At 34.4% G+C, this 17069-nt stretch overlaps 1 protein-coding gene across 1 annotated transcript; it reads left to right on the forward strand.

Annotated features, from left to right (window-relative positions):
• Positions 1–11750: 11750 nt before the first annotated feature.
• On the forward strand, positions 11751–12758 carry LOC102804366 (allatostatin-A receptor-like). The gene has a single exon (XM_006815705.2). It carries the CDS (start codon positions 11751–11753, stop codon positions 12756–12758), a length of 1008 nt encoding a protein of 335 aa, XP_006815768.1.
• The last annotated feature ends 4311 nt before the right edge of the window (positions 12759–17069 follow it).

The raw sequence follows: 17069 nt of genomic DNA on the forward strand, positions 1-17069 counted from the left end.
TGTTTGTAACATTCACCATAATTATTGTATTCAACTTGTGTGTTGCATATGTTCATTATACCCTAGATGTTACAAATGTTACCTTTATACGAGATGGTTTAACGCCTACTTCACATACAGCCTAATAAATGTGCACATCATGTTGCGTATGCTGAATACCAGAGGAACATTTTTTTAATATAACATGCTGTACTCAACATTCAACATAAAGAAACACAGAAACGATATACGACCATTGCACAATAGATGTATGAGTTTTTGTTGATTGTAAATACATTGTTAACAAGCTCACCGGAAAACAAAAATACATAAGTATGACTAAAATTTTGAAGTATTCTTAATAATGACACATTTATATGTTATTGTCAGCAAGATTACGCTTTCTTACTTACTTCTTACAAATAAATGTTTTAGCGTGCGCACCACCCAAACAAGTGCGGGCTGATATTCATTGTTACTAATTGTGTTCATCGCCTTTTTTGTTGACGAATTTATTAAACATTTTTGCGCCATTCAATATCTTAGCAAAAGCAATTGCCTCGTCTTTTCGCGCTTCTTTAAGTTGTTTTTTTGTATTACATCTTAAAGGCATCACTATTATTTCAGTATATTAATTTTACATAAAGAAATACCCTACAAGTTATGTGCTAAACTTATTATTCTACTAATTGCACACTATTGAAATTATTACGAATTTTCTTGTTGAATTAATCTATTTGCAACATTTCACAAAATAAGCCGTTTTCTATATTTGTTTTTTAAAATGCCGATCAAGACCTTCAGCTAATAAAACAATCTTGTGCTTATTTGGTTCAAAATTAATAAAACAGAAATTATAGATCAATTCATAGAAATATGCAAAATGTTGCATCGAAATATTAGCGGAAAAGTGATATAAATCTTGACCCCAAACTAAAAACCCGTTTTTTAAACATGTGTTTGTTTTTTTCACGGTTCATTCTTGCCAATGGCTTTCTCGTGTTCCAATGATAGTGTGTGTGACTATATATACGGATGACTGAATCTAGCTGTCAATACAATTGCTACATTAGGGATTCGGGAAACGATTGCAGATCATCTGATAAATATAACAGATAACACGATAACAACAATTGGATGTTGAATTCATTCTCAATTTGTCGTGCTAAAAAGCTAGTTGATTAAACTCCAACCTTATCTGGCGAACAGATTACAGTTATTGCCTTGAGGATCATTGTACTATTGATTTTTAACCCTGTGACATTTTCTATTATGAGTTTCTATACCAGGGGCATAAACAAAGCTTGTACGGAAAGTTCACTGTACCATTTCATTTCATGATGCGTATATTCATGTGCATTTAACCGTTGGAGAGTTCACATTGTTAGATTTACTGTGAAAATTAACGGTTCGTTTAATTAAAAACGAGAAATTCATCCACGAGTGAGCAGAAATATAGTGTACATATAGAACCGGGATGAGTCAGGAAACCCGTTAGATAATATGATATCAAGACAGTGTCAAATTCTCGCGGAGATACCAGCTAATAAAGGGACGTTTGTGTGTAGAACTGATTGTATACAATGACAAACATAAAACACATATATTTTACGGAATTATAACATGAGTTCTTTTTGCATTATTTAAGCGTACGTAATACTCACCAATATTATTTGGACCTGCTATTCCTTTGACGCAAAATTGAAATTACCCTGCTATTAATACATATACATGTATATTTACAATGGATTCACCTATCTTTAAATAGTGGCCTTTAAATTCACTTACAACCGTGAAAATATTCCTTCAGGTCTCAGATGACTACTAGAAAGTCAGTAACTGTGCCGCTAGATGTTGGCGTTGCTAGAGTAGGGAATGAATCACATTCGGTCGCTTGCTTCCCACTCAGGTAATTGACGCAAATATAGCGTACTTTCATAGAGCCATGATTCCTAAGCTAAGTCAACTCCGAGATGGTTTATTCACTAGAGCCTGTGTTATTAAGTGTAGTGTGAGCTGAAGTTGTATCGGTAATCAGCCCATTTCGTGTGTGTCTGTTTATTCTGGAATGTTTATAATACAAAAGTATTTTTATTCTGTGAAATCATACACAGGTTTATTTGACGAGTAACCTAATCTTCGAATGAAATTCTCAGTGGAATTGGATTTTCATATACAAAATGCTTAATAATTTATTGATTTGAATTAGCAAATGTAATTCATCAACATTTGATGAAGACATCGCGTGTATGATCGTTTTATTAACCAGAATTGAGTGTATTTGTCATAGGGACCACGCATTGGGTCTCTCTAGCTTACAGTTGTGCTGTTTACAGTGTGTGTAATGGCGACTCGTTTCCCGTGTACCGTTTGTGGTTTCAAACTCGCATAGACCACTACCTCTTTGTAGAAAAGAAGAAATTTGTTTTCACTTCTGTCTTGACTTTGGTCAGCTGCTTTGCTATTTGCTGTTGACCAGTTTGCAAAATCACGCCATCTTGTTTGTGTGTACTGATTTTTGTTTGTTGAACGTGTGGGGGAGTCCATTCAAATCACTTTGTCTAACAAATAAGTACGTTACCTATCTGTGAATTTCATTTGTGGAAAAATAAACTAGGATGTATTTACATTGAATACAACGATGGTTCATAAATTGTGACATTATTACACTCTTATAAGAAGACATAGCAAAGCTTCATAAGACGTCACCCCTGAATGTTGCAATGTAGAAACACGCAACATATAAAAACACAGTCGTTTTTGTTTTTGAAACATATCAATGGAAACGACCTGCTTATCTATCTCAATACTTTCGGGTGTAGACGCAATATAATATTTGCACATTTGAAAACTGATAACAACTATACTGTTCATAGCGTTGTCAGGAGTCAGGAGGGATTTGTGTGAAGGGCTGTGAGAGGTTAGCTACTGTCCGTACAAGCAATCATTGTCAAGCTCCTTTTTCTATATGATGTTTTTTTTCCATAGATCAGTCAACTAACTTTGTTTTACACTCGGCACTATTAGTTCTACTGTATTTAGTAGCTTCCTATGAGAGTGGTTTGCTAAATTTAAATTCTCCAATCATGGAAGAAGATTCAGTTGTTTTAATAAATGACGTAGTGACTAGCTTATCCACATACTATGTATATTCTACATAGAGTTAAACTATTTACATTAGGATCTATATGCCACATACGAAACTGTAAAACATTAATAGCAGCACATTGATACAAGAATTTCGTAATTCACACATGCTTTTCTTAATGCCGATATTTTAGAGACTGTACATTTTTACATGACTTCAGCCATTTCTCGGGCATGCTAGGATTGGAATCATAGGGGTTCCTGATGCACGTCATTTTGTATGGCGATTTGATTCAAAATTACTATACACGTTCAGCATTTAATTTCAAATGTTATAAAAGCCATGTTACCTTTAAATGTTTTTTGAGTTTCGTTGACTGGTGGTAATTTTTGGAAACAAAATCCCAAACACATATTTTAAGCCTAGCATTTAAACTTGTCATGAACAACACTGTTATTGACGTACACCATTTTTTTTTCTCTTTTTAATCCAAATGACCGACTGGTGGCTACTGGTTTTGTTTCGACTAGCAGCAATGTTTTGCGCCAAAAAATAATATGTCATCAACAATTTTGTAGGCCAGCATTGCAATAGCATTCGTGCTTGTTACATGGCCCATGATTGATGACTGATTCCGATTCCGTCGATCATTTCCACACCTTGTCCTACCCGCGTCTTAAACACGAACATGAACCGTTTATATTTTCACCGTAATTTTGTATTCTGGACGTTTTATTTATAAAAAAAACTGATTATTTAAATCTGGTAAGAATTTTGGAGTATTGACGATATAATATCTGGTCGAATTCATTCTCAATGAGATAGCATTTAATAAAATATATAGATTTTTCCACTGGTAAAACTACCCATAAACTTCCAAGGACATCGTTTATTTGTTTGTTATTTATCACTCATACAGATGGTTCCTTTTATTAAACCCCATTGGTTACTTGATTGTTTGATGATCTCGGTTATAACGCTGACATTATACAAGCAAGGGAGGCGCCAATAAGACTGTTCCAGCAATCTGTAGACATTAAATAGAAGTAGGTTGACTATATCAGTGTATTTGCTACAATTTACTACAATTAAGATGTATCAATCTAATTTTCCCATCAAATGTTGTTACTTATATCCGTTTAAACAATGCGTAAGTGGATTTCAATGTTTATGCTTATTGAGTTAAGTTAGTTGGAAACCGTTTTATCTATTTATTGTGTTGTAATCAGGAGCATATGTCACAGTGACATACATTTACCAATCAACTAAGTTTACGCCAAAGTTCTCACATCAAGATTAAAAACTGTGAAAACAATTTAACTTCAAAATATAAACAAAATACATACATATATATACTCACTGACAGTACATGTTAGTGTCACATACGATACATTACATGCGACATCTTTCATACGTTTTTTTTTCATTATAAAAAATGTGTACAGCAAGGTTGTTTCTGTCGGTTATTTGTATTGACTATTGAGATCCTGGCGACAACGATAAAAAAACATCAAACGAAAGAACACTAGGGCAAAGTTATGACAGCTTGCTGATGATTTGACCGTCTTCGTCAGCGTGAGAAGAAAAAAATGTCATGTAGTCGAAATATCCAAAGAATTTGGTTTACGTTCATGGCTCCAATTAAATACAAACACAACCAATGGAATATGGATTGGCAGCTGGTATAGAGAAAGAAAATATCGGATGCGTCATTAGGTAGTTTCTTAAGTTTGTTTTAGTCGGGTGAACAATCACAATTTTCATAAATGTAATATCACTGCTGTATTCGTCTTCTTTACAACAGGTTTCTCTGCAGTGACATCAGTTGTAGCTAATGTTGATTTCAGAATCGAGTGCGTAACTTTGCGTGATTGCATAATTGTAAAATGATTACAGACCATTAATTAATAAGCAGGTTATGGGTAATTCTATGAGATCATCAAAAATGGAAGGGACAAGAATCCGCATGAAGGATGGCGTGGTCTGCTCTCGATGCGTGTGTGTTTGAAGTTCACAAAATCAAATTCAGAAAACTAAATTTCTCGTTATATCGGATATGTCCAATGGTTCTCAACTGTAAAAGTACATATCTATCGATAGATTCGTTACTATGCTTGAGTTTGTTTTGACAACAACATCCATCTGAAAATCGAACCTGATTCGAACAGTTAATTAGTACGCTTGTATGAATATCTGGTTTGGCCTCAAGACCAGAATGTATCGATGCAGAAATATGAATAACTATATACATGCTACTAACAATAAAATGGTTGTAGACAGAAAATAAAAAGCCGATGAAAGAAAAGCAGACGCGATCGTCCAGTCTACAGCGTTGCGAATGTCCTTTACAATTCACAAGTCATTTTCGTGTTGAAAACGGTGTTTTCAATAGTCGAATAACACCTCAGACAAAGATTGATGCGTCAAATATACTAACACATAAACTTATATAGTTTATCTAAGCTCGTAGACACACCACTCGCATAGTTACGTGAAAAGCACGTGTGTCATTGACATCCATGTTCTATCATGACAAAAAACCCATTAAGAAGCAGCAGCTATAATAACTGTGTACCACTAATCGCAGTTTGTTCGATATTAGACAGTTTGCTGTTATACATTTGTGCTAAATAAATATCAATTTATGTCCCGTATTAGGGTAACCCTCATGTTACTAGTACATCGAACACTACACAAATAGACCAATGTAATCTTCTCTTGGCAAAGGTTGGAAACACTCATTCGATTAATCGAATCCTGTAAATTAGCGGACTCCATTATTGATATAAGCACAGCTAAGTGCATTTATATTTAGAGCAGCGTAATCAATTACGAAGACTCACACTCTCTCAGACTTCACAATCGGTCTATAGTATTAACACCTAAGTGTCACGAACTGATGGTGTACTCATTATTTCTCAACTGTGGGGGTTCTTAATGGACGCTTGTACGGTTGAGCAATCACTGGGTCCTTGTGTGCGCCCTGAAAACACCAGACACTGCTGAAATCCACATCTCAACAAAACATGAGAAGATGATAATAATATACCGTGATTGGACACAAAGGTGGGACACATTTAAGGAATATGCCATCTCGGGATAACTTTTATATAATATTTGACAAAATTATATTCACGAAACCAACAATTTTGTGAAACATCAATAGAATCATAATAATCATAATAATCTATTGTACTGATGAAGTGTTTAGGTAACACTCAGCAACATCTGTGCACGACGATATTGATTAAATTTAGTCATTGAGACGATCGAACATTATCGACTATTGAGGATGCGTATGGTTATCACTAGAACAAAAAACGTGTTGAAATGCAGTAAAGGCAAAAAGGTCCGTTTGAGTCATCAATAAAAACGTCAAACTACACAGTTTATGACGCGCGATTCCGACGGTGCGGGTGACACGTAATCAATACCTATGGTGGTTTTGATTAACAAAATCAGATGTGTCTTGTAGTCTCTGTATCAGTATTGCAAGATACTATGGGGCACGTGTAATATTGGATGTGTACAATCTCACGAATCACGATCAAATCGCCACAACTTGTAATTATGTGACCACGGGGCGTTAATTACATGTAGTACATCAAATGACCTAACGCCCGATAAGTATTTACAGCCACTGTTGAATTTGTGATTGTTCAATATATGAGCCTTACTGCGGTAACCAGTGGCGGCTGTACTGAAAGGTTCATAATGTAGGTGTACATAAATTAAACTTGATAGTATATCAACTTATTATTTTCTCAACATTTGGATGATACGTATATCAACATATAAAATCAAAATGTATAGTTACTTTATTTGATATGATCGCAATAATGCCCTGGTGTCATAATTGTGATGTGTGTTTGATTTAGCAATGTCCGTAAAAATATTGTTTTTCAATTCCGCTTCAATAACAAGGTAATCGTCACTGAAAGCACTTAATTTATTAGTGTATTGGCCACACATAGTGTCCCTCGATGCCTTGAATGACCGTATGGAAACCATTAACGGATAATGTTACTTAGCATAAAAATACTTGACATAAAAACAAAGTACAACAGGATAGTTGTACAGTGCTACACTTTATTTAGGACAAAGCAATGTTATATGAATAAAAGATAAACATCTTTTTTTCAATTGTAACATTAAACATGTGGTTGGATTACAATAAATTACCTTTTCTGTCATTTAAATTTTATTTCTTATCAAAATTTTATGATAGTGACTTTTTTCCAGCGCACGCAATGATATAAGTTATGATTATTTTGTATTCGCATTAACTACATTATATAATCTATGAATCAGTTGAATCAATCAATCAGCATTTGTTATGTTTAATACCAATTAGCATAATTTGTTGAAACGTACATAACATTCCTCATGATGACGAATTATTTTGAACGAATCAAGTTTTCTATTTCAGAATAGAAGCAAATACTAAATCGAAATGACATTCGAAAAGAAAAAAAACAAAAAGCAAACAATGTCCTTGGGAATTATCCAGTGTTTTCTTTTTGGGCGTTTGGGTTACACGTGTCGTAAAGTGTCAAATCCTCTTGTTTTTTTTTATTGTAATCCTTTTTTTAAAACAACTGATGGGTTCAATATACTCAATATATAAGTGGAGATAATCCCAATTCATATTGTATTAGAGATTTACGATTACAATTACTGAAACGGGCAAGCATTACAAGCTATATGTCGAATATTTTGTAGTGTCCTTCGTTCACGAGTGTGAATTCATGCAGTTCCTTTTGTATAGTCCAATTATTAAAAGCAGAATTGTTAATTTTCACTGTGTTTGTAACAAGCCAAATAATTATCCGGTTTCGATCGACACCAGCCATGTCCTATCTCAACATGAATGTGTATTTGATAGAAGACTGCTACTACTACGAGCAGCAACATTTATATCGAGTGTTACTATCATTACCTTGAGTATGTGTTTTGGATTATTAATTGAATTTTCTTCAAAACACTAACACAAATTCTAGTAACGTTTATATTGTAACCCGAATAATGTGTACAATGGAATTTACGAGTTGTAATTCTTTACTGATATCCCCACCGTACATCATAATTGGGAAAAGCAATTACTTTATTGAGTTCTAATCCGAAAATCCTCCGATTCAATTTCCTTTAAATAAGGTATTAACAATGATCTGTAGCAACAGGACCTTTTATTACAAATCTGTTTTTCCAGTGAAAATATATTTCAGATCTAATCACACACATATCATACCATATTTGTACAACTTCTACAAATACGTATCGTTAACTGTATCCTCGTTTGTGTCTCAGGAAAGGCAAATTTGGTAGAAAAAGTCGTTTCTACTCAGTAACTACATTTATCCGCATCTGTGAACCACACCGACGAAGATCAGGAGCATACATTAGTTCTTTATCATACACAACTCACAGTATGCCGAAACAGAAGCTGTGAGACGATATTTTGTTGCGACAGATCAAAGAACGGCAAGGAGAGCTACTGTGCTTACTTTTCTCGTTCGTGTAAACTAAATATACAATACTGAAATTTGTAAATGATTTGATTTGCAACCAATTCTGAAGCAATACAAACTAATCATGTGTATCCCAATGTGTTTTATTGTAGTGACAAATGTAGTTAGAGCATCATTTCTATTTGCCTTCTAGTTAATTGCGAAGAAGCCTTTGAACATATGGCCACGTGACTTACAAAAAAAAGGAAACTAGTTTGACTAATTAAATAATTAGAATAAGTAGTTGTTTAAACAGGAAACATTAGGGCGAAAGTGAGAGAGAAAAATCCATTTCCCTCTCCGTCTATTCAGTCTCATGTTGACTTTTATTGTGTACGACAAAATACTGGTAAAATGACCTTATTGCATACTAACCCATACGGGAAGGTTTATCGGTTATATCACAAGGATTGCTGGTCTGTTTTGAAAAAAACGTGATAAGCCTGGCCCAGGTGCAATATATGTGCTAAATAAAAGAAAACCTTGAACATATCTTTACACAGTGTGTTAACTATCACATACATATACAACAGTTGATGTAGAACTCGCAAAATTACGTACGAATAAAAGACTTTTGCACGGTGGGGGTCAATTGATTATCTTTACGCTTTTAAACGCAACCTTTCCACAGAATGATTCTAAATTGGCTCAATTTACAGGCTATGTATAAATAAATTATAAGAAATTTCAAGACGACAAAGTAGATAATTATGTCACGAAGGGCTTGACACTTGTCAATCTAATTGCAACGCCTTACAGTGTAGGAGGTGCACGCCATTCATAAAACTTGAATGAATCTTTTTATTATAACAAATATGTGATTAAATCCTCATTTGTAGCAAGTCGAAGACCGGAATCGGCACCACTGCAGTAATTGCTACTACATGCATAATGACTAGTTTTAATAGATTCGTTTTTCGTGGAGTTGTTGTTTTGGTTTTGTCTTTTATAACATTTAGTATATCTTTATTCAAAATGGGACATTGTGTTCTGGCATTCGATGTGCTATGATTTTATTGTATATAAACACAATAGCAACTGTCGCTATGGTGAATACAGAATCAGGTAATTACAGTTACATCAGGAATTTATGTTTCAATTGACCTTTTGTTTATTTTAAATGAATTAATATACTAGTACATTGCTTGTCGCGAAGAGAAGAGAATATTTTTTTAATCTGTAATCGAAAGGAGGTAATATGCAGAATTGTAATCAATTAATCCATTAAAACACGGTTAGTAACGTTTAACAAGTTCATGTGGTAGTTCTGGTGACCTAAGTTACGTACATGTATATTGCACATATTAATATTCAGAAAATATGCTAATAATACGCTTTTTATATTTCACATATTAATTTAGTTGCACTTACACCAAAGCCTTAAATTTCACGTTTTAAATTTCATATTATAAAAGTATAGGTGTTGTGAGAATACATTTGCAGCTATGTCATCAGCGTCATATCTACACTTTTTAGTATAATTAAAAACCACGTAGCAATGTTTAGTTAATGTATAAAATATAGTAGTAGCAATATAGAATTGTCTATCAGTATGTTATATTTTTTGGGGGGGTTTAGTTCTTTCTGTATTGTATATATCATAAACAATTTATCATTATTTTATTCGTGTATTTTAGCATGTATAATCCCAAGCTTAGAAATACTGGTACGTACTATTAATTCGAAGCGCATGTGCATATGCGTACATTATTATTTCTTCGGACGATTACTATGTTGCTCGCTGCAACAACAGTTTTTTTTTTTCACTTTTCAATAATATGATATTCTGTATAACAACATGCAATACCTAACAAAATGTTGAGATAAATACTTAACTCGTCGTTTTTGTTTTGTTAAGATTGCATTAAAAAATAATTAGGTACCATCCACTAATTATTATATATACCACAAAATGTTGATATTTTCGATGTCTAATAAGAAATGAACTGTCGAACTTGATTTTAAGTAGGTCTCGTACGTAAAGTTAGATCTGTGTAAGTATACGCTCACTGATTTAGGAGGCTGTATTTGTCCTTGAATGCCAGGTACATTGTAGGTACGTTTGTCTGATGGTTAAGAACCTCTAGTAGTCTCAGAATAAAATGTGTGGAAAGGTCAGAGAAGGAAATCTACTTTTAATATATAAATATTTAACAAAAAACAACATAATTGCTTCACCTTTTATGTGTTTATCCTGTTCTGGCACATATTTGCAAAGTGTGAATGCAACTTAATATTCTAGCCCTGTCTCTCGATTTACCCTGTTCGATTTGATTACACGCACACGGATATTTGCTACTTGTGCTGCGAATGCAAACATACCTAAATTGTCTACTTCAATTAGTCTGTACGCGATTTAAATTAGTAACTCAACCAATCAAAATATTTATACCATGGATTAAGACGGAAAATTGAAATATCGCGATCACTCAAGATCGGAGGGAGTATATGCGCATACGTAGTATCGAGTGGGAGGTAGGGCCTGAATGAAGAAGTCAATGAATGCTTATATGATTCACAAAATGGTAAATCTCTCCGTTGGCTGTTACAAGTCTAGAGAAACAGTTTCAAACGCCACGGTGGTTTAACAGTTTGTTCAGATACTACTTAGAAGCCGTAACTCGGTGAAAAACAACCTGTCAATCAAGATAGATAAATGTACCGTGATTTCACGACAGCCTACGTATTTATTTTACATCTCCGATCTATCACTCAGTGTCTCATATGCACATCCGCCAACGCGCACGGGTTCTATTTCATCCGTTAATAGTGATTTCAATCGACTCTCAAGTACGCTGTTAACGATGTAAAACTGTCACAGCACGTCGACTTACTCACGCGTATTAATGACAAGTTATCTCTGGCAAGATTTCAAACTCCGTGGTTAGAGTCGCTACAATACCTGACAGTACAAGGTGTCATATATGTAAGATGCAATGCATGCTGGGAAGTCACGAGTTGTGAACCATTCAAAATATTTATATATATATAAATATACAACTACTTGTTATCATGTTGTGTGTTTTGTTTTCAGAAGCAGATCTAGAGAAGCTCCAGCTATCTCTGAGAAGTGGACCAGGAATCACTCATCGCGCAATAACAACCACACACTATCAAATACCGTCTACGTACATGCAGAGACATTTTCTTCATCGTCACTGTTACTGAATTAAGCAATGGAAAACCTAACAAACACAACGAGTTGGCCGCCAGCGGCCGCCACGGATATTTATATGTATATTGAACTTGCGCTTGGCATAATAGGAACTGTTGGAAACGGACTAGTTATCGTCGTTGTTCTTAGTACACCACAAATGAAAACTCTTACCAATTACTTTATCATTAATTTGGCGGTGGCCGATCTCATGACCTCGATGTTACTCATCTGTAATCGTTTTCTGCTCAAGATAGGAGATTTCCCGGTGCCGGGAGGCGTGTCGGGGGAACTTTACTGTCGCCTTTACTTCAGCGCTCAGTTTTTCTGGTTCACCATCAATGCATCTTCGTATAATCTAGTGCTGGTTACCATGGAGCGATACTTTGCAATTGTTCACCCGTTATCCTACGATAAATACTTTTCCAAGCGCAGTACGGCTGTATTCATCGCGTGCACCTGGTGTTTTGTTTTCGTTCTACAGTTCTTCACGGTCGCGTTTCATGGCTACGACGAGGAGATCGGCTGTCATCTTTCTGTCTACCCGAACGCTGCATCTGCCATGGCTATCGGCGTCATGTACTTTGTTTTGTCTTACTTCGTACCTTTGAACGTTATGATATGCGCTTACTACAAAATTGTATCCTGCCTCAAACTGAGCGCTTCTAGTCTCGTATCCAGTAACCGAGGCGACGATCGCGCCCATACCCTACTAGTTGCCAGGAAACGCGTGATACGGATGCTTCTCTTGGTGTTGCTCGCGTACGGAATATGTTGGACACCTGACAGTTTGTTATTTCTTTGCTATAACCTGGGAGTCGAAATTAACTTAGGTGCCACTTTCGTTCAGATAATCGTTGTCTTGAAGTTTGCCAATTCCATATTGAACCCGTTCATATACGTCTTTAAATACAAACAGTTTCGACAGAGTCTACTGAAAGGATTCTGTAGTTATATGCCATGTGTCCGTAATAAGATTGAAGACCATTCAACTATAGTTAACACGGTGCACACTAACGTGAACAACTAATTACGATGTTATATGTGTAATTATCCATATATAAGGTGTTCGACACCTTCAGATCAAGAGATCGAATAATGCGTTTTGTTTATGTAATACTTTATCATAATCACAGTTAACTTAAGGTAGAAGCCTACTCATATTTGTTGAGAAATTTGGTCATAAATCACATGACAGTGTTCATTGGTTTATTATGTAAAATCATGAAGCTAATGTCCCATGGCACCATAAAATAGCATTCTATTGTGTGTTACACTGACGTATTTTGAGAAACTTGTCCTATTTGTTTTTCAAAAATAGCTATTTTTAGAACAATTCCATAGAGCGCAATGTTAAACAAAAAATGCATATATCAACACTTTTTAAAACCCAGATTTTTGAAAAAAATTCTGGAAAACAAAAAGAAAGCCATCATTAACAATATATAATTTTTTCAGCCCATGTCACCAGCCTACAATTTGAGATATGGCATAATATCTCTGCCATAGGAACCTATAGTAAAAGCACTATAATACTGTCAAAATGGACGCTATCCACTAAAATACAACCATGATTTTCTCGAAAATTAACCTGGTGACCCACATTTTTTTCAAAGTCAATATTCTAATATTGCCCGGAAGTACATTATATTAAAAAATAAATAAATTCTGGGTTTTTGTAATCATGAGTAGGCATCTACCTTAAGATTGACTGCCAAGATAAAAAACAAAAAAATCATTTGTACAGTATTTTTATAATAATTTGAAATGTCTAACTCGTTTGAAGTGGTTATTATATTAATTGTTATATGTTTCATTACTAATCATTTTCATTACTAATCTTATTCTTACTACTGCTTTCACATATAAAACGCTATAATTGTTTTGCATTTTTTCTCTTTAAGGTATGATTTACTTATGACTGAAAAGAAAATTTGTCAGACCCACAAAAATGACTGCGTTCAGTAAAAAATAGATCTATAAACGATGCTCACGACTGTGTGTACTAAAACATGGCGTCGCTCTTTATATTCGCATCGCTAGAAAACATGAGCAGACGCATTATGGGAACGAAATCGGTAAAAACTTGCATAGTTTGAGTGAAATATATCGTAGTGATCACAGGTCACAGATGATCCAATCCTTGGCAACAAGATGTGGCATTGGAGATTTCTGTTGCTGCCATCATTCAGCATCATAATACAAATATAATTTCAATAATATTATACAAAAATTTCGTACATATAAATTCATTTGGACGTATAAATTCATTAATATTTAAAATTCATATCACACAAATTACAAATATTGACATACACACCTTGGTGCCGTGCAATACTATAGTGAAAATATATTGCAACATTTCCAAATAACAAATATAATGTCAAAGCTGTCAAATATAGACCTGGAAAAAGTAACAAGAATTACAATTTCCCTCTAAACAATGCACAATTCTGATTTAGACAGTATTGTCAACAAATGCTAACTTAGGAAATACGGTTAAAACAAATCAATCAATATCAAAATAACAAATCCTGACAATGTGACCCAAAATAAGAAAAACTATACACAATATATAACCTTTTAAGGCTTCCTTGTACCACTACTTTACGTGCGAGAAATTATATGTATATTTATGTAGAAATTATAATAGATATTATTTCAATATTTTATATAATCTTCACCATCTAATTCGATGTAACTATAAACCATTCAGTGAAATAAATGTAAGCTACTTCTATGGTGAAATATGTTGAATGATTTTTACTAATGTACGTTTTCATGTCTGTGGGACTGAATCATGGTACTAAGTACAAACGTCCAACCAAAAATCTCCAAGTAGAATATACGCTTTATATTTCAAACAGTTCGATTAATTTATATTGTATATTTTGTGGCATTTATAAACTCAGAATAAAACGCAATTATGACCAATTCATTAGAATTTACGTGTGGTATGTGTATGCACGTGTGTATGGAATGTACATCGTACGGTATATGCATATAATTAGTTCACAATATGAAATAATTGTGTGACAATAATGATGACAATTATGTCTTCATTTTATTCAATAGTAGTTTCAATAAATTTTTCCTACAACTTGTTAACATTCGTAAGCTGAAAAACGTAATTACCACAAAGGGCGCAAGTTATTTTAAAACCAGAGAAAAAAACAAATAGTGTTCATTTTTCGTCGATAGAGGGCACAAGCAGCAATGTAAATCACGTATATGTGTAATGTAATGTGCTATGACACTTTTGGTTGATGATCAAATTCGATTGTGGTTTGTCGCAAAATAAATATGTTGCTTTTTTAGCACACTCAACAGTATTCGGTGATGAAAACACTAATATGTATGTGCAGTGATTATACGTACCAAAACAGTCAGTGCGCGTGTGTATTAGGAATCAATATTTCATCGAACGAACACTTAAAGGGCGGGAATCGTCGCGCTGCGTATGTGCGACATTTGTGTTGATAAACATTGATTTGCCCACAATACAATGCGCTCTTCTAATTGAAATCACATGTACAAGTAGGAGGTTTGACCTTGGCGCGACTGGCACTAATTACCGCCGGTGACTCCTTCGATACCATCAACTTGAAATCACCTGAAAATACCTAATTAAAGCTTGGTAACATCTCAGTTTGTTCTCGTTGATCTGCGCAACAGTCAAAGTCGCCATCATTGTTTATATGAGACGCATATATCTCGCGCATGCGTGGCGCAACGAAAACCGCCCTTTATATGTGTGTTGCAAGAATAACATTTTTATTTCATGGTGAATGATAATCTAATTTTATCAAAGAACAGCATTAAACATATTCAAGATTGGTTATCTCAGCAGATGTTTGAAAGATGAAGGAAAAACTCGAAAGGACACCATTTGGTGACACATATTTGTATATCAGAACTTACATTGACTATCAGAGTTTTCAGACTCTGATGTTGTTCAAACAGATAGGAATGGTTAAATATCGACACTTCTATCTAGATATTGGTAAACATTGAGCACTGCTTCCGTTGATTTATGAAATATCATAAATATTTATGAAAAATTAAAAGAATGGGGTTGTTGTGTCCATAATAATGCATGATACTTTACTTCACGATAGGATATCTTTTGCCTGCAAACTTAATGTAATTGTAATTGTTATATGTACCAGTTCGTGGGTGAATTTAAAAGCCTGTCCCGTTCACCCGCCATACCTCCCTTCATTTTGGTCTAATTTCTGAATAATCAAACACAATTAGTTATTTCTCGCTATGTATGTTGGAAAATTACTAATCAAACAATTGACTGTAGGAAGAGATTCATTTTATAGTGCATTGATGGAATCATACCAGTTCGAATGCTTTCCAAAACCAGTTAGTAGTTATGAGCAAAACATCGTAGATTATTTTGAGAATTCACTTACCAAAAATTAGTGTAAATTTTTAAAATCAGGAAGAGATAACACCCAGAACACCAACAGTTCTAGTGAAATAGTTATAGAGGGCGCCAAAATAAATTGATCGTGAAATCTGCTATATCCCTATTCAATTTGAATAAGGTCGACACCGTTTCGCGATAATCAGTCATATTTACAACCATAATTTGAATTTTCATCTTCGACATAACACTTGGGATACGTGGGTAAAGTTGGAAAAGTATATAATGTACATGTATAAGTTGTTTACCACCAAATACCCCTGGTGATAATAGTAATAGTTGAGTCATGGGCGCCGGAAGTTAAAATTGAAGGGCTGAAAAGAAACACTGGTAACAATTATCCAAGGCATATTGCAATATTCCAAAATATACGCGTCCAGTATTTTGCTTTTCACATGACACTTCCCCCATGGAAATATAAACTCGTGATTTGAGATTAGGTGCTTGCTGTACAGGGCGTGCATGTACCACGTCTGTTTAGATTTCCGAAATTCACTTATTTCCGGTACAGAAATCCAAATACATGTATACGCTTCCAGTCTGAGTATTTTGCTTTTCACGTGACACTTCTCCCATGGAAATATAAACTCGTGATTTGAGATTAGGTGCTTGCTGTACAGGGCGTGCATGTACCACGTCTGTTTAGATTTCCGAAACTCACTTATTTCCGGCACAGAAATCCAAATACATGTATACGCTTCCAGTCTGAGTATTTTGCTTTTCACATGACACTTCCCCCATGGAAATACTGTAAAATGACTAATTTTCACTGGGTTTAAATTTCACTGATTTACCATTTCAGGCATATTCAGTGGGTTTTAAATTCACGGTTTCCTCATTTAGATAATGTGTTCTATGCTAAATTTTACATATTCACTGTGTTTTAATTTAGCGCATTTTTCCAGT

Source organism: Saccoglossus kowalevskii, chromosome 1, assembly GCF_978046115.1.
Source record: "Saccoglossus kowalevskii chromosome 1, keSacKowa6.1, whole genome shotgun sequence".
In the NCBI taxonomy this organism is placed as follows: Eukaryota; Metazoa; Hemichordata; class Enteropneusta; family Harrimaniidae; genus Saccoglossus; species Saccoglossus kowalevskii.

What these genes read in the sequence shown, in the direction of transcription:
- LOC102804366 (XM_006815705.2), top strand. Translation starts at nt 11,751, where the DNA reads ATGGAAAACCTAACAAACACAACGAGTTGGCCGCCAGCGGCCGCCACG.